The sequence below is a fragment of the Tachysurus vachellii genome, chromosome 15 (genome assembly GCF_030014155.1).
Source record: "Tachysurus vachellii isolate PV-2020 chromosome 15, HZAU_Pvac_v1, whole genome shotgun sequence".
Classification (NCBI taxonomy): domain Eukaryota; kingdom Metazoa; phylum Chordata; class Actinopteri; order Siluriformes; family Bagridae; genus Tachysurus; species Tachysurus vachellii.
The window spans coordinates 18,195,238-18,221,695 of NC_083474.1; the positions used below are offsets into that span (position 1 = coordinate 18,195,238).

The 26,458-nt window shown below is 37.0% G+C and overlaps 1 protein-coding gene across 7 annotated transcripts in view; it reads left to right on the forward strand.

Annotated features, from left to right (window-relative positions):
* frya (furry homolog a (Drosophila)) overlaps nucleotides 1–26,458 on the forward strand; it is a 98,439-nt gene that overhangs the window by 22,134 nt on the left and 49,847 nt on the right. For 5 of the 7 annotated variants that reach the window (XM_060887747.1, XM_060887741.1, XM_060887742.1 and 2 more), the window contains exons 2-13: nucleotides 5,408–5,598; nucleotides 12,471–12,524; nucleotides 16,197–16,336; nucleotides 16,820–16,910; nucleotides 17,859–17,938; nucleotides 18,033–18,113; nucleotides 19,053–19,221; nucleotides 21,040–21,132; nucleotides 22,659–22,757; nucleotides 23,478–23,579; nucleotides 23,741–23,844; nucleotides 25,302–25,410. In XM_060887747.1, the coding sequence (XP_060743730.1) occupies nucleotides 5,408–5,598; nucleotides 12,471–12,524; nucleotides 16,197–16,336; nucleotides 16,820–16,910; nucleotides 17,859–17,938; nucleotides 18,033–18,113; nucleotides 19,053–19,221; nucleotides 21,040–21,132; nucleotides 22,659–22,757; nucleotides 23,478–23,579; nucleotides 23,741–23,844; nucleotides 25,302–25,410 (1,313 nt within the window). Of the gene's footprint in view, nucleotides 1–3,594; nucleotides 3,909–3,945; nucleotides 4,104–5,407; nucleotides 5,599–12,470; nucleotides 12,525–16,196; nucleotides 16,337–16,819; nucleotides 16,911–17,858; nucleotides 17,939–18,032; nucleotides 18,114–19,052; nucleotides 19,222–21,039; nucleotides 21,133–22,658; nucleotides 22,758–23,477; nucleotides 23,580–23,740; nucleotides 23,845–25,301; nucleotides 25,411–26,458 lie in introns of those variants that run through there. The other 2 variants (XM_060887746.1, XM_060887748.1) reach the window with 2 other exon arrangements.

The window sequence follows — 26,458 nt, forward strand, 5'->3', positions numbered from 1 at the left end:
TCCAAAGACATGCATGGTAGGTTGATTGGCATCTCTGGAAAATTGTCCGTAGTGTGTGAGTGCGTGAGTGAATGAGAGTGTGTGTGTGTGTGCCCTGCGATGGGTTGGCACTCCGTCCAGGGTTTATCCTGCCTTGATGCCCGATGACGCCTGAGATAGGCACAGGGCTCCCCGTGACCCGAGGTAGTTCGGATAAGCGGTAGAAAATGAGTGAGTGAGAGAGAGTCAGTGAGAGAGAGTGAGAGTAAAACATTCTGTTGTAGTTATATATTCGGCCTTGATTTTTGACCGTCCTCTGATTTGAACTCTTACTTTTACTTAAATGTTGAACAACTAACACACGACTGTGCTTGTATGTGTGTGTGTGTAAGTTTATATTTATTAATGCTCTCGTCCTAACATGTTTTCACATATTCACAGGGATTTGAAATCAAAGATGAATAATAAAGAGAGCTTTTCATTTTAAAGAACCCTTTTTTTTTGCTTTTTGACTTTACAAATCAGGTCATCAGGTTAACAGTGCTGTCCATATCATCGCAACGAGCAGATAAGCTGATAGATGAAGAAGGAAGTGTCAGCTAGCTAGACTTTTAGAAAAGAACTAGCATAATAAAACAGAACTTACGGTTCATTTACTAGACTTAACAATCCCACCGACTGCAGGCACAGTGCGAATCCCACTGACAGACGTGTTTAACTTTGACGTGCCATTTACAGCCAGTTGGTTAAGGGCCTTGCTCAGGGGCCCAGCATTGGTATTTTGGTGGACCTGGGGTTTGAACTTACAGAACTTTCTGATTTGTAATCCAGCACCTTTGCCACTATGCTACCAAATCCTTCTCAGTCATGTTCATTCCTGATTTAGTGGTTATGAGGTTCTGCTTCTTTGAGAGATCTATCTAGCTATCTAGCGTTAATCTATTGTCCCATTTAAAAAAAAAAAAAAAAACACAAATTGACACACAGGCTTCACTGGGTGTATTTAGTTTGTACCCCAGCACTGTTATGATATCCTCTTTTGCCAAGTGATGATGTCATGTGCTCTGTCTGAGTCAGGCTCTTATGCAAATTTGCCTACTTAAACTGGATTAGTCTTTCTCACACACACACACACACACACACACACACACACACACACACACACACACACACACACACAAACACGCACACACACACACGCACACACACGCACACACACATTTACTTCAGTTATCAGTCATACAATTGTTAATTCTCTGTAATTGTTATAATTACTGTGTGTATCTAAATGTTCATAACTTCCTGAAGAGGTGGAAATACTGGAACTTTCTTCCATCTAAGTTCAGACTTTTGTCAGTTTACAGCCACAATCCTGTTTATTAAGGTGTTGTCATCATCATCTCTGTCATTATGTAGTTCAAATCACACGTTTATAACATTAATGCATTATAGCAACAGCTCAATGTAATCTAAACCTAATAATGAGGGTAATTAAGAAAATGCGTCGCTATTTAACAGCGTCGATATGATTATCGATATGCGGTAGGAGATGTTTATTTAACATTTATGTAAGAAGCATCTGGTGTGAGAACTTTGTAACAGTCACCACCATGAACTTTTCCACCATGGGCAAGTTTTCAGGACAGATGAGTTGCATCGCAAGCATTTAACTTCATCGCAAGCATTAACTTCAAAAGAGAGGCTGTAGAGGTAATGACTGTTTAAAGCTGTGATAACGTAAGTGATAACCCAAAGTATGATGTCATACTGATGTTCCAACAGCATTAGTACAAAAAGTTAAAAAAAGTTTTTTAATATAAATAAATGTTTCATTGTATCAGAGCAAAATCATGCTTCAGTGTTGATCTATGAAGTGTTATTCTCTGTCAAGGTTTTTTTGCTTTAATAAAATACCACAGTCGTCTCCACCTTGTGTGTGTGGAGTTTGCATGTTCTCCCCGTGCCTCGGGGGTTTCCTCCGGGTACTCCGGTTTCCTCCCCCGGTCCAAAGACATGCATGGTAGGTTGATTGGCATCTCTGGAAAATTGTCCCTAGTGTGTGAGTGCGTGAGTGAATGAGAGTGTTGTGTGTGCCCTGTGATGGGTTGGCACTCCATGCAGGGTGTATCCTGCCTTGATGCCCGATGACGCCGAGGTAGTTCGGATAAACCAGGGGTCGGCAACTCGCGGCTTCGGAGCCGCAAGGGGCTCTTTCATCCCTCTGCTGCGGCTCCCTGTAGATTTGGAAAATAAATATTTAATTTAAATTTATTTTATTTTAGTTAGTTAGTTTAAAAAAAAAATGAAATTCTAAGATTATGCTCTTGTACCATTAAAATAATACAAAAATACAAAAAAATACAAAAAAAAGTCAATAACATCACTGTAATACACTGTACTGTCACCAGATTCAGCTCACACAGCACTGATGTCCTGATAGTTATACTACAACACTTATTTGGGAGAAATGTCTTTTTGTATAATTTTTATGATTTTTCATAATAAAAAAAAATCAATAACTTCACAGTACAGTGTACAGTGTATTACAGTGAAGTTATTGAATGTTTTTTAGTATTCGCTTTTCGGGTTTTTGCACTTTGCAGACGGTCCCTTGGAATCTGTTTCTCAGCCGTTGCATATAGAGACTTGTGTATTTTGTCCAACGCGGAGGAAAGATGATTTTGAGGAAAAATTGGCCTGTAGCTGCGTCTCTACATTACTATGATAGAAAAGAGGTGTTATTTGTGTAGTAACAGCGTTTAGCTCAGGAGTTATTGACTCGGGAAATCTGTGAATATGCGGCCAACTTTACTTAAGTGTTAAAATTTTGATGTCATGAATACGAAGAGGACTCAATTAGACATTGAACATTTTATTTGAAAGTAAACTTCAACCTTCAATCTTTTTTGTTCAGGTTCAAACTGTTCAAAATATTTTTGTTTGCTTGCAGAAATAAAATTTTGTTTACTCTGTAGCAGTTCATTGATTTCATAAATGCAACACACTACAGTTTTTTCTATACTTTCCATAAAGGTAAAAAAACGATATATACAGTGTTATCTTCATTTTAGATGATGGGTTTTGTGGCTCCCTGTGTTTTTTTTCTGTGGAAAACGGGTCCAAATGGCTCTTTGAGTGTTTAATGTTGTCGACCCCTGGGATAAGCGGTAGAAAATGAATGAATGAATGAAATACCACAGTGTATTTTATTCCATACAAATCAAGCAATGCAAGTCTTTATAAATAATATGAAATGGATATGGAAACAAAATGTATTTTGTGTGGGAAACGTGAGATTAGGTTTGTCCTGGGGTTTTAACTATAAAATGTACTTCTTCCTAATAGAAAAGTAGGCTTGTTTTTTTCTTAATAATTTTTTTTCACAGCATTTTATTATTTTTTTTTTTTTGTAAACATGTAGTTTCTTCATTTTATGAAAAAAGTGCAAAAAAAGTTTGACTGTTGCCTGAAAGAGCTGATCTATGTGTATGTGTGTGTGTGTGTGTGTGTGTGTGTGTGTGTTGTTGGGAGGTGTTTACACTGGTGGTGTGGGTGGGTTGATCTCTCAGTATAGTGTGTACTCAGGGATAAATATAGCCAAGCAGTCCTCCACACATGCCTGGGCCCCGAGCTTAAAATTCCAACCTGACCTTCAGTCTCATGAGCCACAAACTGATCACACTTCTGCACAGAGACGTCTGGCTTACAAGCGCACTTCAAAACACGCTGCCGTGGACCCCGGATCGCCCGGACAGGGATGGAGTCTGTGTGTGGGAACGCAACGAGCTGGAGATGCAGTAGGAACGGCCGATAAGGATCTGTGATGTGAAAATTAGCAAGAATGGATACAGTACACCGGTGTCACACTATGGACGGAACAGCCATGTGCTGGAGCAAAGCCAGCATGGTCAGCTTCATCAAGGGCCTGGGTATGTGCAGAGAGAGAGAGAGAGAGAGAGAGAGAGAGAGAGAGAGAGATGTGGTAGCTCATATACTGCATATATTGTATATACATACTTGTTTTTTATTTCAAACGGGATGTGGGTGAGACAGATAAAGAGAGTCTGTTTTAGAGGTGTGTGCATTCGGTGTTCAGCTCAAACCTCTCTGTGTGCTCTGACTGGGTGAGTGTTTTGGCTTCTTTCCCTCCTTTAACACCTCTGCTGTACAGTAGCACCTGTGTGTGAGAAGGAAAAAAAGACATGTAAGATTATTGATCTTAGTGACTTACTAGTGACTTAACTAGTGACATATTTCATAAAAAGTCTATTAAAATATCTTAGTAAAATATTGTAACTGATCTTAAATTCTCTTAATAACTAGCTTAAGAAAGAAAACGCTATAGATTTCTTTGAATTTTCTATAGTATTTTACATCAACTGCAATTTTACCAGCGTACGTCTGAAGGCTCAAACCTGATTGGACAAAAGGTATTTTATTAATTTTCTGTACCAGCAGCTTTTTTCTTTCATTCTGACTGCAATGTAAAACACAGGTTTTCATTAATGTGCTCATTTGAACATGTTATGATTAGTACGTGTATAGAAAAAAAAATTAATTTCCTGTTTCTTTTCTGTGAGAAGACGTTTATTTTGAACTAATAAACAGTCAGATGTAACAGCGTAACCTCAACCTTTCTGAAACAGAAACATTTTCAGGATGCACTGTTTTGCGGTTTCAAAAAAGCTGAGAAAGAAAAAAAAAGAGCCTGATGAAGGAACGACTTGTTTTTATCTGGTAGCATAACTGATTACTTGTTTCACAGAATTTCTGCAACATTAAATGGAACCATCATCAGATAAAACCCATGACGTACCATTCTTTCATTAGATATTCTCATAATCGTTGATTCAATTCCTTTAACAGCATGTGATGTTTTATTCCTTAGTTATATTTACTTTGTATTGTGCAGCATATATTTCTCACACAGATTCGAGTGAAATGAACATGAAGATATATATAGAATCAGGCTCTAGATCTCACTAGTCTTAAATTGCACACTCTTGCAATCAGGATAAACATTTTCATTTTCAACAAAAAGTTTGTTGTAGTTATTCGCAAATTCTCTCTTTGTCTCTTTCTTGTTTTATAATGACGTCACATTTTAGTGGAGGAATCTGAACAGCAGCTGTGAGTCTGGGCGTTTTACTTCCGTTTGTCTGCGCTGAGATAAGAGCAGCCAGTGCTCTTAGCTGTGTTTGTTAGAGAGGCAAAGAACATGGGAAATGACTTCATGTCTGACACACAGACTTTAGGAAAATTTTGTCTTTTTTTTTTTATCCCTGAGAAGCACATGGGTTATTGCGTCGTTTCAGTAAAAAGCCGAAAGAAGAAGCTTCTCAGTATCGCTTTATGTACTTAGTTTGAACTTACCACATTCCCAACCAAATGTTTGTTATCTCACGTACATGTGTGTTATCTTTGACAGCCTCTCCTGGATACAGCAAGCCTCCTGTGGCTCCTGTATACCATCCTCAGAACGAAAAGGGCCCCGGGACCATGATGTCCATTAACGTAGACCCCGAGAGCCGGCCTGGCGAGTATGTCCTCAAGAGCTTGTTTGCCAACTTCACCACGCTTTCTGAGCGCAAGATCCGACTCGTCATGGCCGAGCCACTGGTGAGTAAACCTGGCTGGAGTCTGTGTGACTACAGCTTTCTTTCTTCATATTGTATGAGAGGTCCTGGTTGCTTCTTGGCTGAATTGTGATAACGTGCGTTCTTCGTGTCAGATAATTTGATGAGGATCTGCTCAGAATAGTCCTGTGATTGAAGAAAATGAAGTACATGTACAATTGATCTTGTAGATCAATACAGCAAGGGTCTGTAGCTCTTTAGCTAGGAAGAATGAAATAATTTCATGCTGTCATACATACTGTACTAGCTCCATACCTGTGGACTCAGCAGACCACGCTTCTTTTAACAGCACACGGTTTGTGTACAAAATGTTTACGCCATTGCTAATGCAATACTTGTATTTGTCCTGTGAATTTTGCATAAACCAAGTATACACTAAAAACTATATCTGAGGCTGAACTGTTATAGTCTGTCTTTGGTTGTAATGGCACTAAAATGGCACTTCCACTTACGACCAAATAAAGCAAAATGAGGCAAAATTGTAGAATTTAAAGTTATCCCGGGTCATTTAAAGTTAGCCTGGCTCCCTCCCGTGAGTAATAACTGTCATTTCCTGTTTTACATTCACTTCCTGTTCTGATGTCACTTTTGTTTTATGAACTACATAAGGACATTTAAATTTAAGTTCACAATTACGTTGCAAGGTCTTGCTCCTCTTTTTAGCATGTACATTTCCAGTCGTAGTTTACGGATGGATATCTCATTGAGCTTTGCTCTGGTATTTTGTTTGCTTTGTGGATTTTCCCCTGGCTTTAATAGTTTAATGGATATTTTGTCCTCTGTCCATTTTCCTGTTGTTCCGCATTAACTAAACAATTTTAATTTTTACTAAAACCTCCATGGAGCCTTAGCCATCTTCTGTATCTCTGGTGTTATAGCTGGATTAATGTAGATGGACAAAAGTACAAAATCATTGACTGATATATTTGGTGAACAGCTCATAGATCTACAATTGACTCTCCTGCTTGATGTTTTTGGTTTATTGTTATCGGTCATTTCCCCGAGTTCTATTCCCTGAGTCACCACCACACTCTCTGTACTCTGCCCTCTCAGCCTCCTCATCTAAAAGTCAAACTCATGGCTTGGCCACTTATGCAAGCGATTTAGTAGTTAAATCAGTGGTGTCTATGCTTTCAACTCCCAGATGATTCGTTTGGCTTTGATTCAATGCTGTTGGTCAATATACTGATTTGTAACCTGCGTAGTCCTTTCACTTTTGGTGCTTCTACTGTACAAATCCTTCATATCTGAGAGGAAACTAAGTTAATTGGATGTTATATGTTATGTGTAGATCATGATAAAAGAAACTGAATCAGATTGGAGCTTTTTCTGAAACAAAACCATCTATATTGCGTGGTGTTGTTAAGTATGTTTCTAGCGTGAATACAAAAGATTTGTCTTTTAGCGTTCTGATTGGTCAAAAGACACTGATTAATTTACTATTAAAGCAGCTTTGATAGTAGCTTGGCTGCAAATCGCAGTATTATGCTAACGTGCTTATTCTAATACTCTGTTATTTCTATAGTAAGAATGTGTACATTGAATTAATGGACACTTCATGTTTATGGATTGTGTATAAAATGTGTAAATTTATTGATGCAATCATTGATTGTATCATTTATGGAATGAGTCACCAGTGTCTGAGCTTTGTATATTGTATGTAACCATATGGAAGTGGTTTTTTATTAATAGTGTCTTATTAACCTCAAAAAAAAGAGGAAAAAGAGAAGCTGATGATAAAGTGTTAGTATAGGAACTAGTGCTAGTAAAAGAACTAGCTTGCTCTGTGGATTTTTCTCAATATTAAATGTAATGAACATATAAAGGCACAGTGTGTCATTTATTAATGAATAAAACATTTTCATATGGGATAAAAGGAATAAAACACTTTGATCGGCTTCTAGATGGAAAATAATCAGCTTCTGGATGGTAGCTCACAGATGGAAGGTCATGATGTCACATTAAGGCCTCTAAAAGGCATGTGGCAGTGTATAGAAGAACAGGAAGTAAGTTAACCTACACATATTGACATAACTTAGGGTCAGAGATTAAATCTTGATGACATGCCAGAGTGGGGTAAAACTTTCAAGCATTAGCTTTCAGCTGAGCAAAAATGGAATGAAATTTAATTTTCTCTGTTAAAAGGTAGAAGGAATCGATATGTGCCCTTACATTGATTCTGTTTCCTATGGGAAGAAGACAGGATATTGGTTTACGAAACTTAATATAGCAGACTGTTTAAGCTAAAATTGACCCTCCGTTCCTCAACGGAGCCCGAGTACAGTTCCACGGTTATGCAAAACTAAACACATTCAGTCTGCTGTACAGTGTCTCCGAAATGGGATTCGCGAAGTATTCATTCATTCATTCATTCATTCATTTTCTACCGCTTATCCGAACTACCTCGGGTCACGGGGAGCCTGTGCCTCGTGAAGTATTCAGTGAGACTAAAATGTTTATCCTGACTGAGTGCAGTACAGATTTCTAATACAGTATATATCTGTATTAAAATTTGTTCAAATATTTTTTCAGGATTTTTCTTTTTCAGAAAGTAGATACAACCATAAACACAGACAGTTAAAGTCACTAAGACAAAACACCTTAAAACGGTTCTACTACTGTAGGAGCCTTCTCTAATATAAAAACATTATGTTGGCATAACCCTTGGGAGTCCTACATTTTCTCAACGTGAACTCCTAGAAAAAAAGATTCTTCAAGGATGAATTGTAATTGGTTTTTTTTTTTCCTTTTTTTTTTAAGATTTACTGTTTGAAGTATGTTGGGAAAGAGGAATCCTTCGCTGCATGGTTCCTCATAGGGCTTTTAAACTTTCTTTCTCAGGGACATGGTAGAAAATGTATTTAGAGTGATAGATACAGCCTTTAGATAACATTATCTGTCTATCTAGCTAGATATTTTATTATTTGATTATTTGGTCCCAAAATTTGAGTTAAAATCATGTGATCTTTTGAGATTAATATTCTAGAAACTAAGATTATTAGCCTTTTTTCTATGATAAGAAAGCATTTTGTCATCAAAAAAAAAAAAAAAAAAAATATATATATATATATATATATATATATATATATATATATATATATATATATATATATTAAACTATAGGATACAAGGAATAAAATACTTGGGTATTTTTCTACGAATGCTTAAAGATTATTTTGTTAAATTATTATTTAGTTTATTCTGATATTCTGTTATGTCAATGGATGAATCAAAAGTCAAGCTTTAAAAGCTTTCGGTCAAACTTCAGTGGAGTATTTTTAGACTTAACCTGCAGTGTGTTATGTGTTTGATAGAAATGTCTTTTCCTGTATTTGTGAAATCATCAGTGAAAGTGTTGGACTAGTGATTGGAAGGTTAGAAGTTCAAATCCCTTTATCACCAAGCGGGCACTGCTGGGCTCTTGAGCAAGGCTGTTAACCCACAACTGCACAGTTGAATTCATTAATGCTGAATTATTAGCTTTGTCATAGGCTGCTTTTCAAAAGTTTACTCAGACCCATGAATGTGTTTGGGTTAGTTATTGGGTTTTGTGACATAAATGTACAAATCAATTGGATTATTTATTAATTAATGTTGGTAAAATTAGAAAATATACTTTTTCTTTAAACTTGAAATATATTTTATGGTTAATGATATGCTGACCATCACAGCCATATGTGCTTGTTGAAAATTCACTTCCTAAAACATGAAAACTGATATGGAGATGATTCCTAATTTGCTTCAACGGCAGCCTCAACTTTTCCGGGGAAGGCTTTCCGGTATATTTGAGAACATGGCATTGGGGATTTGCACATTCGGTCAGAGGAGCAGTAGTGAGGTCAGATGTGGGGTAAGGAGACTTGGCATACAGCCAGGGTTCCAGTACATCCCAAAAGTTTTTGGTGAGGTTGAGGCTATTTGAGTTCTTCCAGCTTTGTTGTGCCAGGCCATGATTGGGCTTCTTAGTTTTAGTAAAGGGAAATTATAAAGTTACAGCATGCAAAGACATTCCAGAAAAACTGGGGCATTCTTTTGTAGAAAGTCAACACACGCTCAGTTGAGATTGAAATATTAGTGTAGTACTGCATCTCACGAAACTGGAACATATAGAAAAGATGCTAAGAAGAAGCATCAGCAAGAGATTCTGTGACATTTTCCTCTTGTTATTTACTAACCCAAAATATTTTCTTATATTAGCTTCCAAATTGGTGATTTTCCAATAAACCTTTCTTAATTCCATTTTTACTTTAAGGATGAAAATAGGTAGAGAAAAAATGACTCAATGGTGCATCAGTAGGAAACACAAAACAACATTTATCCCGTTCTAGCATGCTGGATCCTCACTCAAGAAATTGATGCCAGATCACATGCCTTTGCTTACGTGATCACTGGCTTAAGAGAGGTATGGAGTAAAGGCAAGCCAGGAATAAGGCCAAGGAATAAAAACAGATGTATGACAGGGTCGAGTTAAGGTGAAAGGATATTAGAGAATGGTGCCGGATACGTCAGCTAGGAACGTTGGCCAAAGGCACTGGCACCTGCTGCCTTCTGCTCAGGGATAAAGTGTGTGTAGCATTCTCTCCGTGTTTTTGTGGGTTGCCTATGTACTTTCTTTTGATCTGTCAAATTTTATGGAATTCTAAATAGTTCGGCGAAATCTTAACTAGAAATTAATAATGCAAAATCTGGTGCTTAAAGTTTTTTTTTTTTAAATAAAATCCAATTGAAATGTGACTATTGCTTATGTCATATGTTTATCTGTCAAGAAATATTCTGGAAATCTCACCTAGGCTGTTAGCATGGATGATTTTTAGGGGTTAGCAAACATGTTTACAGTCTGGTGGAATATCTGGTTACGTTTAATGTCAGTAAATTATGTCCTAAATGAATTACGACTGTATGGGAAAAAAAAAAAAATGGTCTGAATAAGTACAATATTAGCCATGTATTTGTCTTATAGTTTTTCTCTAATGTATGTTAACAAAGAGGTGCCAGTTGCCAGTCTTCGACAAGCTAGTGTTAGGTGTTTTAGAAGCAAATACTCCTTGCAAGCGCTGCCCAATCCTATTAAGTCTAAAGTTTTCCTCTATGGTTAGTACACTGTCGATTTCTTAGCCATTTTCATGCTAGCACATTATTGATGATTCACATGCTTAAGGTTCAGAAAAGCCTTTTTTTTTTCAAGTGGGTTGAGCTAGAACAGTCTACGACTATATTTAGCATAACTTTCCAAGACTTGCAAACATGCTGAGGAAGTCTAAAAGATTTAGAGGGGTCGAGGAAGATTTACAGAGAAATATGAGTAGGCTGAAAAGGTAATGAATGCCTTTACAGGTTACAGCAGTCTATATAAAGAAGTGATGGACTACAAGATGAGACTGTGCTGTGATGTAAATCTTCTGAACATTTCCTAAAGTCCTCCTTCCTCCCTGTCATCTTTATTAATATCCAGAAAGTTGTTTGCACTTTTAATGAACCGTGAATAAAAGTAACTAGTATCTAAGATAAGAAATCTAGTGACCAGACCTTGTTTTTTTGTAGTGACTGTCATAAAAATCATGATCAATGACTACATTAAGCTTGTACCAAAGGGCACTCTATATAAATATAAGCTTAATCAATTCTGCTCCAGAACAACTTTCAGCTGAAATATTTATGAGCCCAAAACTAAAAGGCTTTGTTATTGAGCTGAATCAGCAGAAATTGAATTGACCTCAGTGTCCTGTCTGTCTAGCCCAGTAGATTCGTTTAGCACTGTTCACATTTCCTTTCTTTTGACCGCGCTGCGTTAAAGCTAAACGGTTAAGCCGCTAAAAGTGTTCAGTTGAGCTGTAAGAAAGCTAACAGCATGACCTTGTATTTCTTATTTATTTGTCATCGAATAACTCAGGCATATAAATGGGGAGCATTGACTGAATGAAAACACCCAGACTATGACAGTGTGCCTCTGCTAAAGTACTCTTTCTTGCATTTTATGTGAATCATATAGGTAGAAGTGTATTTAAAATATGCATGTAAAGCAAAGGTAAAATAAATAAATAAATAAATAAAAACACAGTTAAAATGTTCTTCACAACCACTGTGGAACCACCAATGTGTATGTGTCAGAATATCTTCAACCCTTCATAATGGCACTTAAAATGCTAACTAAAATACATTCAGTCATCCATTATAGCTTATGACATTTTTCTCTCCCACAACACTTTGTCAACCCTGTTACCTGAACACGTCCATCCCTATTTGATCATGTTTTCTTACTGACATCGTGAAATTATATTAACTGGCAGTCACTTTGAAAGTAGAACAATGTTACCCAAATTACAGATACATGTACAGATAGAATGTCCATGGATCATGTTAGTTAGCTACATTTGGGATGTGGTAGCCTAGTGGTTAAGGTGTTGCGCTACCAATCGGAAGGTTGTGAGTTCAAGTCCTACGTCCACCAAGCTGCCACTGCTGGGCCCCTGAGCAAGGCCCTTAACCCTCAACTGCTCAGTTGTATAAAAATGTAAGTCGCTATGCATAAGGGTGTCTGCTAAATGCTGTAAATGTACATTTTGTCTCTTTGCTAATTTCATGCTAAAACAAAACTCAAACATGGTACTCATTTAAGAACAACAAGGGGAACCATATTGAAAATAAAGTATATTTGCCTACTATTGGTTAAAATATCTTTTGAATGCTTAATGACATGATTTCTTGACATGAAACCAGCCTCTCATTGACCTCTGCATATACAGTAGTTTTATATAAAATCTTAAAAACAAATAAAAAATGTCTATGTTAGAATACATAGAGGTTTAGGTGTAAAAAAATATAACGTATGTTCTTCATTTTTTTTTTTTTTTTCAGGAAAAGCCTTTAACTAAATCATTGCAGAGGGGTGAAGATCCACAGTTTGACCAAGTAAGTGTTTTTTTATTTTTATTGAGATCTTACACACACCGACACACAGACATTTACAGGCAATGATAACTGATATCTGTGAAATGACCAAATGTCAGCTCTTGCAGACAGGAACCTTTTAGCCTGATCTGCCTGGCCAAAGGTTAATGAGACTTTCTATTTTATTAAAATACTTATGGATTGCTCTGTTCCACATCAGTGGGAATACAGAAATAATTTATAAAAACGAATGAATAAGATCTTCTCTACAATAGTACATGGAGTTTATAGATCATCACAGGATAGTTCTTTGTTGCTGTATACAGGGTATTTTAACTGATTCGTTTGTCTTCTTTACTTTTTTATAACAGCAGCTCTAAAAGTAGTGCTAGCTGTATACTGTACGAATCAATAATTCACTAGGAATAAGTGTTATTTAACATTCATGGAAGGAGTCTCCAGTGTCAGCAGTGTGAAGGTGCTTTAATGAGCAGGGATCAAACCCGGATCTCCGCCTGTGGTGCTCCATCCGTAACAGTGAATCGTGTCAAACACATTATTCCTAGTGCGTCCAAAACATGACAAGCATGGCAACGGATCACAGATAACTTTAACAGTATTAAAGTTCTGTATGTAGATGTGTGTGTATATATGTGTGTGTATATAGCTGCATAACATAAGAGATATCAGGAACTAACTCCTATACAGTAAACAGTAAACGCAACTAGAAAAGTATGCAATGTCATATTTAAGTAAAGAAAAATTTAAAATGTAATTGCTGAAAAAATGTTTTGTCAGATTCTTATTCAAATATTATTAGATATTAAATGAAAACAAGAACATATTTAAGTTGGATAAAGTCTGTTTTGTGCCATAGTAGAGCATTAAAAAAAAACACCTAAATGTTCTGGTGAGCAAACAGTTTTATCTGCATGGTCATGTGTGCAGTATTTTGTGTGTGTGTGTGTGTGTGTGTGTGTGTGCCCCAGGTAGATAGCAGGCTTATTCAAGGCTCACAGGGTCATGTTTGTGTGTGTGTGTGTGTGTGTGTGTGTGTGTGTGTGTGTGTGTGTGTGTGTGTGTGTGTGTGTGTGAGGTTCCTGGTCTTTCAACTGCCTCACAGTGAGATGATTCTTCTTTCAGAATGAACAGTTCTCTGTGTTCTCACGGAGCCAAAACCTTCTCTCTCTCTCTTTCTCTCTCTCTCTCTCTCTCTCTCTCTCTCTCTCTCTCTCTCTCTCTCTCTCTCTCTCTCTCTCTCTCTCTCACTCTATCTCTCCCACTTCTGTTTGCTCTATTGCTCTATTCCTGTATGCTCTCATCCACTGGGACTTTTCCATTTCCTGGCATTTTCTTTAGCCCACTCTATTTTTCTTATGAGAATTGTACGTATCCCAAAGTCCAAGCTTTGTAAAATGAAATTCTTTAATATGATTCAGTTGAATTTATTCATTTCATAATTTTAGGAAAGAGAATATTAAAATAATCTGTGATGATTGTTCAGAATGTGAAATTTGTTGAAATATGAATGGCGAGTGTTATTGCATCATACGTTTTAGAAGCCAATCAGGATCCAATATGCGAATGTAGGGCTTTGCTCATTGCTATATTCCAATTTTCTTGTTTATAGTTATATGTTCTGTTTAATGAGAGTATAAAAAAATATTATCCACGGTTTTGCTTCTGTCTAAAGGATTTTTGGCTTGCAAATGAAATCTTACTGTTTCCATACAATTTAATATTACTATGTAGTAAACAATCTCAGAATAACCCCTGTTCATTTAATTAATAGAGGATGCGTGAGGGAAAAAAATAGATTCATTTAGGGGTTAATTTTAGATTCACTGTCTTCGATGTTGCCTTGTTCTTGAACTTGAACTTTATTTCTAAGAATTAAGCGATGAAACAAACGAGTCAAAAATATTATATCTCTTCATTTAATTATTGAGAAAAATGATCCAGCATTACATACTGTATCTGTGACTGGCAAACGTATGCGAAATTTTGATTTCATTATCTGTTGTGAGCGCTTGTGCAGCAATAACTGCATGTAAAGTTTTCGTTAACTTTTGATCAGTCCTGCACAACGGCTTGGAAGAATTTTATCCCAGTCCTCAGTAGAGAAGTAGCTTCAACACTGGGATTTTAGTGGGTGTTTTCACATTACATTAAGGCCAGTACATTGACTTGGCAATTCCAAAATATTATCTTTGTTCCTCTCTAATAAATTTTTGGTAGACAGACATGAGTGCTTGGCTTTGTCGTCTTTGTGTACGACCCATTTTCTCTTTAGATTCAGTTCATGCCATTTTCCTTTAGAACTTGCTGGTTTAATTCTGAATTCATTTTTCCATCAATGATGGCAAACTGTTCTGGCCCAGATGCAGCAATACAGGCCCAAAGCATGATACTTCCACCACCATGTTTCACAGATGGTATAATGTTCTTATGCTGGAATTCTTATTCAGTATTTTCCTTTCTCAAAAAAATATGTTTTCAACAGTCCTCTGTCTTTTTGGAAAGTAGTGGCTTTCTCCTTGCATCTCTTATTACATCTCTTGCTTTCGGAATGATCTTTATTGGTTTACCACTTCTGGGGAGGGTAGCGATGCTCTTAAATTTCCTTCATTTGTACAGAATCTGTCTGACTATAGATTCCTGTAATATGAAGTCTTTAGAGATGTAACCCTTTTCCAGCTCTATAAGCAACAATCACTCTTTTTCTGAAGTCCTCAGAAATCTCCCTTTTTTGTACCATGATCCACTTCCACAAACACAAACATCAGACTCTGATATATCCCTGTACGGTAAATAAAACAGGGCACTCACAGATACCTGATTGTCATCCCTTGACTGAAATCAGATGGATTATATTTTGACCTTGAAATGAAATACGTACTAATCCTAGAGTTTCACATAATTTTGCTTCTCACAGACACATAATACTGGAACATTTTCCTAAATAAAACAATTCATCTTCTACCGCTTATCCGAACTACCTCAGGTCACGGGGAGCCATCTCAGGCGTCATCGGGCATCAGGGCAGGATACACCCTGGACGGAGTGCCAACCCATCGCAGGGCACACACACACACACTCATTCACGCACTCACACTAGGGACAATTTTCCAGAGATGCCAATCAACCTTGAGATGCATGTCTTTGGACCGGGGGAGGAAACCGAAGTACCCGGAGGAAACCCCCGAGGCACGGGGAGAACATGCAAACTCCACACACACAAGGCGGAGGCGGGACTCGAACCCCGACCCTGGAGGTGTGAGGCAAACGTGCTGCATTTAAAAAAACGTTTGGCTGCATTTGGGACTGATGATATTTTGGGTCATATTTATATTGGGTTCACAAACCTTCAAGCGACACTGTATGTCAGAAACATATGAACTGTGACTCCAGTCAGTTAATTATGCAATGTGCAGTGTGCAATAAAGAATAAAGCACAATTTCCTCATCTCTTCTTCTTCTTCTTCTTCTTCTTCTTCTTCTTCTTCTTCTTCTTCTTCTTGTCTGTATTTGATTCTCTTTATTTTAAGTCTCTGATTAGATCTCAGCAGTCCTTATGGTGTCTGATGGCATAAGAGAAGAATTTCTTTCCATCATACTACGGAAGGGCTTTCCTGATTTATTATTACATATAATGTATTAATATCTAACTGTATGAATCATTGTGCCTTCCAGCTGATCAGCACTATGAGCTCTCTGGCCGAGTACTGCCTGCCATCTATCCTCCGCACGCTGTTCGACTGGTACAGGAGGCAAAATGGAGTGGACGACGAATCCCATGAGTACAGACCACGCTCCAGCGCCAAGTCCAAAATGTGAGACTCGTTACCCTTTTTCACAAGGATTAGAGATAATAGCAGTGATAATAATAAGTGGTAAGACACATTGCATTATTGTTTTACTCTGAATGGACCTCTGTTGGTATTGAATTCCATTTGATTTTCTCTTTGGGTGTGTTTGGGTGGGTGTATTTTCTCTGCCGTGGACTGTTTGACACTTCTTTTAATAAATATCACTGACATAACAGAAATAAACTATAATGGACCATTAAAATGTTCGCCTCCAGGCTTGACTGGATGGATTGATTTAACAGTGCCAAAATAGCCCGGTGACATCACATGTCCAGCCCAGCACTGAGTCATGGAGAGCTGGGTTTCATCACTGCAGAATAATATTTTAATCTGTGATTGAGGATGAGGCAGAGAGGGAGAGTATATCTTACATAATGTAGTCATTGTTTTCTCTCTCTCTCTCTCTCTATCTCTCTCTCTCTCTCTCTCTCTCTCTCTCCCTCTCAGTGATGAACATCAGAGGGATTATCTACTGGAAAGGAGAGATCTGGCCATTGACTTCATCTTTTCCCTTGTTCTAATAGAAGTTCTCAAACAGGTACAGTCTTATCTCAGCCAAACCATCTGAGCAGCTTTGATGGATATCGACTTTCCTATTCAAGTCAAGTCAAGAAGCGTTTTAATGTCATTTTAACCACATATAGCTGACGCAGTACATAGTAAAATGAGGACCACGGTGCTACATGGAACAATATAGAGCTACATGAAACGACACAGAGCTAAGGACTTAAAGTAAATTGTCCTAGCAAAATAAAGTGTACCTGTACCGCCTAGTGCAAACAGTGTGAGACTAACGACAGTGCAAACAGACAATACAGAACATTACAGGACAAATACACAAAATAGCACCAACCCGTGTGTATTCTGTATATTATAAAGCACATTGTGTAAAAATATAGGAATCTGAACAAAGATGGTTCTACAGTATACACTTGTGTAATAGCAGCAGTTGGATGAGGTAAGACAGTATGTAAACAGTTTAATATGGGTGGTGCGAAGAAAAGAATATGAGTGATGTAAAGAAAAGAATTCCGCTGTAATGTATATGTGGTGATAATAAAGGCTTCTATGCCTCATTCTGTATACTAACATATTTAAAATCTTGGAGTTTTACTAAAAGAGAAAACCAAAAATCTGCCTTCTTTAGGAAATTGTTGTGTTGATAAAAAACCAAGAGCTGATTCAGTCTTAAATGATAATTTAGCTTAAGCTGCATGGAAACAAATGCGCATTTACAAATGTACAAATATGCATCAATATTTGGGTTACATAATATGCATTCATAGCAACAAAAACAAGAAATGTGCATGTATAGAATTTCATTTTTTATAAATATTGGTTTCAATTTGCTGAAAAAAACAAAATCTACTGATCAGTATTTTTAAGATAATAAAACATGGATGTTGAATGTGAAAGTTAATGCTAATAATAATAATATAATAATATAAACTGTCTAATGATCATTTTTGTCTCCGTCATCGACTAGATGCCTCTCCACCCAGTCCTTGACTCATTGGTCCAGGAAGTCATTGAACTGGCCTTTAAGCACTTTAAATACAAAGAAGGGTAATATTCAGGTCTTTGTCTATCCAATATAAGGACTTTATATCTTCATGTTTTGCTCAGGTATAACATTATGGTGTTTTCTTCATGTTTTCAGGTACAATGGTCCTAACATGGCCAATATGCACATTGTAGCAGATTTATATGCAGAAGTAATAGGAGTCTTGGCTCAGGCAAAGTGAGTAGATCACAAATATGTCTACTTTGGCCTTATAAAGAAAAATGAACACTTTCCTCTTAATTTAGTAAAGTTTATTTACATTTTCTAGTATCAAGACGCTATAGTTAGAGGGACACGGTGGCTTAGTAATTAGCACGTTTGCCTCACACCTCCAGGGTTGGGGGTTCAATTCCCGCCTCCGCCTTGCGTGTGTGGAGTTTGCATGTTCTCCCCGTACCTCGGGGGTTTCCTCCGGGTACTCCGGTTTCCTCCCCCGGTCCAAAGACATGCATGGTAGGTTGATTGGCATCTCTGGAAAATTGTCCGTAGTGTGTGATTGCGTGAGTGAATGAGAGTGTGTGTGCCCTGCGATGGGTTGGCACTCTGTCCAGGGTGTATCCTGCCTTGATGCCCGATGACGCCCGTGACCCGAGTTAATTCGGATAAGCGGTAGAAAATGTATGAATGAATGAAGACGCTATAGTTGGTGTTTTTTTTATAGTTTGGACGGCTATTTATTCAGCTATTATAGAATAAAAATAATAATCTAGACACTTTGAAATAACACATACGATTATGTAGCGACCGGGAAAAGAAAGAATATCTCGGCACAGTATATTTGATTAGCTACAGGTCTGTACTGTGTTATTTATTCTAGAATTATTCACACTTCATTCTTCTTTTTTGTCTTTTTTATCTTTATTTTTTCTTTGTCAAGTTCATTTTTGTTTAAAATGATTCTGCGTTTTTATATACATTTTTTGCATTCTGAATAGTTTTTTTAAAAAATTGTGAAAAAAACTTTTTTTTTTTTACCTTTTCACCCTACTCACTTCCTACTTAGTGGTTTTCCATGCATTGTTCCATTGAATCCAAACCTAAAAAATGTCTATAATAAAGAAATCTCTCATTTTTTCCTAATCATGTTTTCACTCCTCTCGTGTTGCCCTGCTTCAGGTTTCCTGCTGTGAAGAAAAAGTTTCTGAGTGAGCTGAAGGAGCTCCGTCAGAAGGAGCAGAACCCCTGCGTGATCCAGTGCACCATCAGCCTCATCATGGGTCTAAAGTTCTTCCGGGTGAAGATGTATCCTGTCGAGGACTTTGAGGCATCTTTTCAATTCATGCAGGTACCTTAAAGTGATGAGAATGTGAAGGATGTTGTAGTTTCCTGAAATTATACAACATGATCTCACCAGTTTCCATCTGCATTGGGTTATTTATATCGCACTGACTGATATTTATGCAATTTTTTTTTTGCACTTGTCAGTCTAATTGTCAGATCATTTTATCATCAGTCAAGTTATGAACCCATTTGTTTAGTGAAAAAATATCAGCGAAACTATTTTTCTTTTGAAAGCATTGCACAGGCTTCTGGTGTCATGGGTGTGTCTAAATTATTCTAACAGCACACATTACTTCCTCAAAAGTATCTTCATAGGGGAACTGTGAGCTCTATTTTTGTAATCATTACCCATGTGGAAAAAAAAACAAGATGTAAGACCAGCACATTGTATTTTTGTGAACTCTTTGTGACTGTTGGTTTTCGATATGATTCAACGGACTACAACCATTTTGTACGAAGCAGCATAAAAGCTATTTGTAATAACATGATAAACTTCAAATGCTTGTATCCAATATACTGTCGTATATAAACTGTTCGCCGTGTTATTACACGTCGATTCATGGGTGGAAAAATACGTTTGTGAAACGTGATCTCTGCCCTGCCGCGTTGGTTTTATTAACAAATCATTAAAGAGTATTAAAGACTTACGCAAGAGCGCTCCGACAGCCAAGAATCATCTCAAGCATGTTGTGTTGTGTTGTGTGAAGTTATGTGGATTTATCAGTGATGTCAAAATAATAATCAGAATGAGAATAAAAAGCCCATGCCCTGCAAAAGAGAGGATGTGAAAGTGAGGCAAAAAAAAATAAAATAAATAAATATATCTATTTGATCAAAGTGCAATAAAATTAACTGGAATACCAAGGCTATTGGTATGCTAACAGAAATGATGCTAAAAGTAGTTTGTGGTGGCTCAAAGGGTTAAGTCTCTGGGTTTTTGAGTCAGGGTTCAAGTCCCAATATTGCCAGGCTGCTTCAGGGCGCTGTATCATGACTGACCTTGTGCTCTGACCCCGGCTTCCTAACAAGCTAGCGCATGCAAAGAAAATCGTTTCACTGGGCTGTAATTTCTATGTGAAAAATAAATAAATCTTATAATTATAGGTATTTAAATATGTATTTTGGATTTATACAAACACAAATATGGCTACATGTACAGTACATTCAGTACATAATTCATTCATTCATTTATTCATTCATTTTCTACCGCTTATCCGAACTACCTCTGGTCACGGGGAGCCTGTGCCTCTCTCAGGCGTCATCGGGCATCAAGGCAGGATACACCCTGGACGGAGTGCCAACCCATCGCAGGGCACACACACTCTCATACACTCACACACTACGGACAATTTTCCAGAGATGCCAATCAACCTACCATGCATTTCTTTGGACCGGGGGAGGAAACCGGAGTACCCGGAGGAAACCCCCGAGGCACGGGGAGAACATGCAAACTCCACACACACAAGGCGGAGGCGGGAATCAAACCCCCAACCCTGGAGGTGTGAGTCAAACGTGCTAACCACTAAGCCACCGTGCCCCCCATTCAGTACATAAAAGCTTCTTTTTAAAAAGTAGTAACTGTCAACTCCTGAGACACTGATATTAATAGATTTTTAATAAAAGATGTTTTTCAAAACATGTTCAGACACTTCTTAGTGAATGTAAACCAAAAATCACCATCGGTGACGAAGTCAGAGTTTAAAGTATATCCTTAGTATCATCGTGTACAGTGGAGTTGAATTGCGATGTTTTGTTTTGTGGGTGAAATCATTAGTACGGCTCAGAGCAGGCATGTGAAACCTCACCATGTTCTCTGTTACAGGAGTGTGCACAGTATTTCCTGGAAGTGAAAGACAAAGACATCAAGCAGGCTCTGGCTGGTCTCTTTGTGGAGATTTTGGTCCCTGTTGCAGCGGTGAGTGGAGAAGTATTAGCTCAGGTGCTACAAATTCTGACTTTCTGCTCGTAGGACATTTATCAAGGACAAATAATGAATTTAACGTCAGGTTTAGATCCTTTATGGGTTTCTGCTTGTTCCTGAAGCTTGTCCCATAACTGACATTATGGACCCTTATGGAACTTTCCAATGCATAGAAATCCCAAATAAAAACTTTTAGTTGAGTGATTAATTGACTCCTGAATTGATTCATGAATAGAGTTGCATAAAATGGTATTTTATATAATGTTAAGGTTTTGCTTCAGTAGCCTCTAATTTATATGTAATCGACTTTGTTCTGTATCTGGAGCTGGTTTATTGACACGAGTACAGAGGGACTGGTTTAAAAGTACATTAAATGGACCCAAGTTTGTGCATACTTGACCATCACACCCCAATCTGTCCGTCTACAAAAAATATGAGTATTAATATGGGTTTGGGGAAATAGTAGCTCAATGTTTAAGATGTTGGACTACTGAGTGGAATGTTGTAAGTTTGAATCCCAGGGCCACCAATCTGCCACTGCTAGGCCGCTGAATTAAGCCCCTGAATTAAGCCTCAATTGCTCAGTTGTATAAATGAGATAAATGTAAGTCACTCTGGATAAGGGTGTCTGCCAAATACCGTAAATCTCCTCCCTTTGCTGTTTTAATAACCTCAGCCCTTCTGGCTTTACACAAGATTTTGTAATATGGTTGTGGGGATTCGCTGTTCAGCCACAAAAGCATTACGAAGCGAAGTTTCTGCTCTGATGTACAGTAACGTAAGGAATCCTGCAGCAGGTCATTCCGAAGGTGTTCGGTGTGGTTGAGGTCAAGGCTCCACTTCTTTTTACAGATTGATTCAGCAAACCATGTTTCCGAGGTGCTTACATTGTGGAAAGGGGCATTGACCTCCTAAAATAAGAGTGGGCTTAAACTTTTAGGTCCAGTCAAGGGAAATTTTAATGCTACAGCATACCGAGACATTCCATCTTTGTGACAGCAGTTTGGGGAAGAACCATGTATAGTCAGATATCCACAAACTTTTGGCCATATTCTAAATCAGAGGTACAGGTACATCACTTTCTTAGCCTAATAATTAGTTTCAATTAGTTTAAATGTTTTTTTTTATTCACGTCTGTAACTCATTTCAGTTTCTGCCTTTTAAGACCATACTATACATCGATCCAAATTATTACAAGCTAAGCTAAAACGTTTCCTTTGCACTGAGAATTTCATTTTAATATTCATAAATGACTTTAAATGATTTTAGATCATTTTATATAAATGATATATTAGATCATAAAGCCATTCATTTGAGCAGATCATTTTCATCTCCACTGTATCAAGCTTCCTCTGATCCTAACAGCTGAAACAGATCATTTGAAGTCAGGAAAAAAATGGCTGTCTGGTTTACATACATACATTATACATTATTTATAACACTAGCTGTATTATTTATTCTTGTTTATTCTTGCCGTTCCTTGTTTGGTTGACCCTTGTTCATTTTTGTTTTAATGGCAGGCTGTGAAGAATGAAGTCAATGTTCCTTGTTTGAGGAACTTTGTGGAAAGTTTATACGACACAACGCTGGATCTGTCTTCTAGGAAGAAACACTCTCTGGTCAGATGCTATCTTTTATTCTTATTTATAATATTATTATATAATATAATATTAATATTATATTATATAATAATATTAATATTATTATATAATAAAATATTAATAGTATATTAATTAATATAATATTAATATTAATATTAATATATAATAATAGTATTATTATTAATATTTTTTATTCACTACGTGACATGATTGTTGCCTTGACCTTACTGACGTTATCTGATCTTAATTACACGTATTTTAATATACTGTATAGTGTCTTAATCGGCCAAAAATGCTCGATTTTGCTGCAGCTTACAGAGTTTGTTCTGCTTTTTTATGGAAAACTACACGAATTGGCAAAATTGCAAGCCCAGGATTCTTCTTTTAAGGCACATATTGTATGTAATGACTGTCTGTAATAGCTAAAATCATGTTCCACATACAGTACATAAATGGAGGTTTGCTTTGGATGAATGCATGTTGAGATAACGTTGAATGATAAATCTTGGCCCAAATCTGCGTAAACTGCAGTACTTACTGTATGAGATATTGTAACCTCTGCTAAATATTACAGAGTTTGCTTGATTTAAAGTTTATTTCTGTGAGCGCAGAATCACAAAATCCTGTGGAGACTAATTTATGGAATTAGACTCACTAGACATTCAAATGACTCCAAGACAAGTGCATACAGTTTGTTCTTGTAAAACATCCTGATCATCTGTCTGTCTTTGTGCTCAGGCTCTTTACCCGCTCGTCACATGTTTGCTGTGCGTCAGTCAGAAACAGTTCTTCCTCAACAGATGGCATGTCTTCCTCAGCAACTGTCTCTCAAACCTGAAGGTAGTGGATGTTCCCATTCTTACACTCTGTACTGCTTTTCTGCATTCAAATGCCATTTTGGCCATATTTATATACGACCGATATATATGTAGTTATATATGACTAATATATATGTAATTGTGATTAAACATCGTATTAAAAAGAGCGTATCCGTCATGCAGAGCAAAGACCCGAAGATGGCTCGTGTAGCACTGGAGTCTCTGTACCGTCTCCTGTGGGTGTACATGATCCGCATAAAGTGTGAAAGCAACACTGCGACACAGGGGTGAGTGTGCACATGTGTTGGGTAAGTTTACTACAGTTAAAGCCCCACTGAGAGCCAGGCAAGGGCAGAGCCACAGGAAGTGGTGTTTACGTCATCATGCCTGCTCCATCAATGCCATCTTTCTTGGTGGATTATGGGCAGGCTGGAGCAGTGAAATAAATAACATTCACTCTGTACCCCACCCAGTGGCGTCATGTGTGTGTGTACAGTATGTGTGTGTGGAGATAGTAAATACACTTAGGGCCTTGGCGTAATTAGTGAAGGAGGGCCAGGAGCGGGTGGAGGACAGAAAAAGGAAAGCTCTGAGAACTTGGCTAACAGCCTTATTTGGCATTGGGTTTAGATGCAAACAATGAATAGTTTCATTTTGGAATCCAGACGTGTATTTGGACCTTTTTTAGCCGATGATTTATTCGGTTGACTAAAATAACTCCGTGGATTCGGATCGAGCTATCGGGTGTTCATTTACTCCATATGCCAGACCACTATAAATGCGTAACTGCAGTAGCACATTAATGAGATGGTCTGAGGTACAGTCTGAAACCCTGAGTTCATAAAGAACTATTCCCTTTTTCCATTAGAAATGAAAATAAAATTAATACAGTTTTATAGCATTTTATACCACAGTGCTGTTGAATTGTCAAATTTGATTAGTCAGAAGGTCGATTCATTTATATTTTCAGGTCTGACAATAAATCTCGCTGTTTATATGTCAAGGGTTTATTTTAATACGCATGTTCTAACCTTATATTGCTTCTATAGGCATGATTTATCCAGAGCCCTGTAAGCAGTAAGCAGTAAGTGTTGCTAGCTCTGCCTTCAAGTACCATTCATTTTTGTTAGTCTGTTAGGGTCAATCTATTACAGACATAAACCACTGGACTGACGCAGTGAAACACAGCATTGATCCATTTTTAAATAACAAACTGTCTAGCTCTTTGTGCAATAGATACATTCCTTTAGTGTGCATTGTTTCACACTTTGTTTGGTCTTTTGTGTTTACCGTACTGCGCTGTGGGTGGGGTTCCAGTCAGTTTGACGGATGAATCATTGGTCTTAGGGTTTTAGTCACAGGCTACATTTACCTCAGCTAACCTCTAGCATAATGAAGTTGATTTGTCACTTTAGCAGGTTGTAAAGATATGAACTGGGATTAGCACGTTGCAGGTCAAGCAGTTGCCCCAGGCACTTGGAAGCTGTCACTGTACTACACACACACACACACACACACACACACACACACACACGTATACGCACATTCCTACCATGAACTATGAACTTAAATAAAGCTGGTCTCATGGGGTCATGCCAGGATTCTGCCATACGCTAATTACCCCAAAATCTTATCTTATCTTATAACATAATGTATGTTAGTTGTTAACATTTTTATTGGTCTTGATAAACTGAAAATGTTTTTTTTGCTTACTGTTTTTTTTTCTTTCTTTTTTTTTAAACAGGCGTCTTAACAATATTGTCACTACGCTGTTCCCGAAAGGGTCTCGGAGTGTGGTGCCAAAAGACATGCCTCTCAATATCTTTGTCAAGATCATTCAGTTCATTGCACAGGTAAAGAAAATACAAATGCAACATACCAACGAACCCCCAGCAGGCCACCCACATTCACCGCAGATACACACACCCACACACACACACATACACACTAATGCACAAATAAATTAATTACCTTCAACACCTAATCTAATCCCGTTTTCCTCTTTTTTATAAATAAAAGCTGCAAAAAATAGCCACACAGTGACAAAACTGTCAGTGAAAAGTTGTGTTTTATATGTAAATATGTATTACAATTAAAACAGGTTGTAAGTAAATAAGAATGGAAGAAAGGTTAGTAAACAATTAGTTTACTTAAAATGTATGTATGAAAGTAGCACATAAATATTAAGTAAGTAGATATGTAAGTAGTAAGTAAGTAGTAAATAAGTAGTAAATAAGTAGTAAGTAGATAAATAAGTAGATATGTAAGTAGTAAGTAAGTAGTAAATAAGTAGTAAGTAGATAAATAAGTAGTAAGTAGATAAGTAAGTAGATATGTAAGTAGTAAGTAAGTAGTAAATAAGTAGTAAGTAGATAAATAAGTAGATATGTAAGTAGTAAGTAAGTAGTAAATAAGTAGTAAGTAGATAAGTAAGTAGATAAGTAAGTAGTAAGTAAGTAGTAAATAAGTAGTAAGTAGAAAAGTAAGTAGTAAGTAAATAGTAAATAGGTAGTAATAAGATAATTAATAAATATTTGAAGTAAGCCCATTTTAAAAGTTGAAACAAAAACAGTAAGCGTAAACAAATGAATAACATACAACATCTAATCTAATCCTGTTTTCCTCTTTTTTATATAAATAAAAGGTGCAAAAAATGATCACACAGTGACAAAACTGTCATACCAAAATTTCATACATAATTATGTATAAAAATTAACAAGTTGTAAGTAAATAAGAAAGTAAGGAAGTCATAAGTAAATATTAAGTAAATAACTCAAAAGTTAGTAGTAATTAAATAAGTAGTAAATAGATAAGTAAATATTTAAATTAAGCTTATTTTAATAGTAAGTAGTAAGTAAGTAAATAGTAAATAAGTAGTAAATAGATGAGTAATAAACAAAA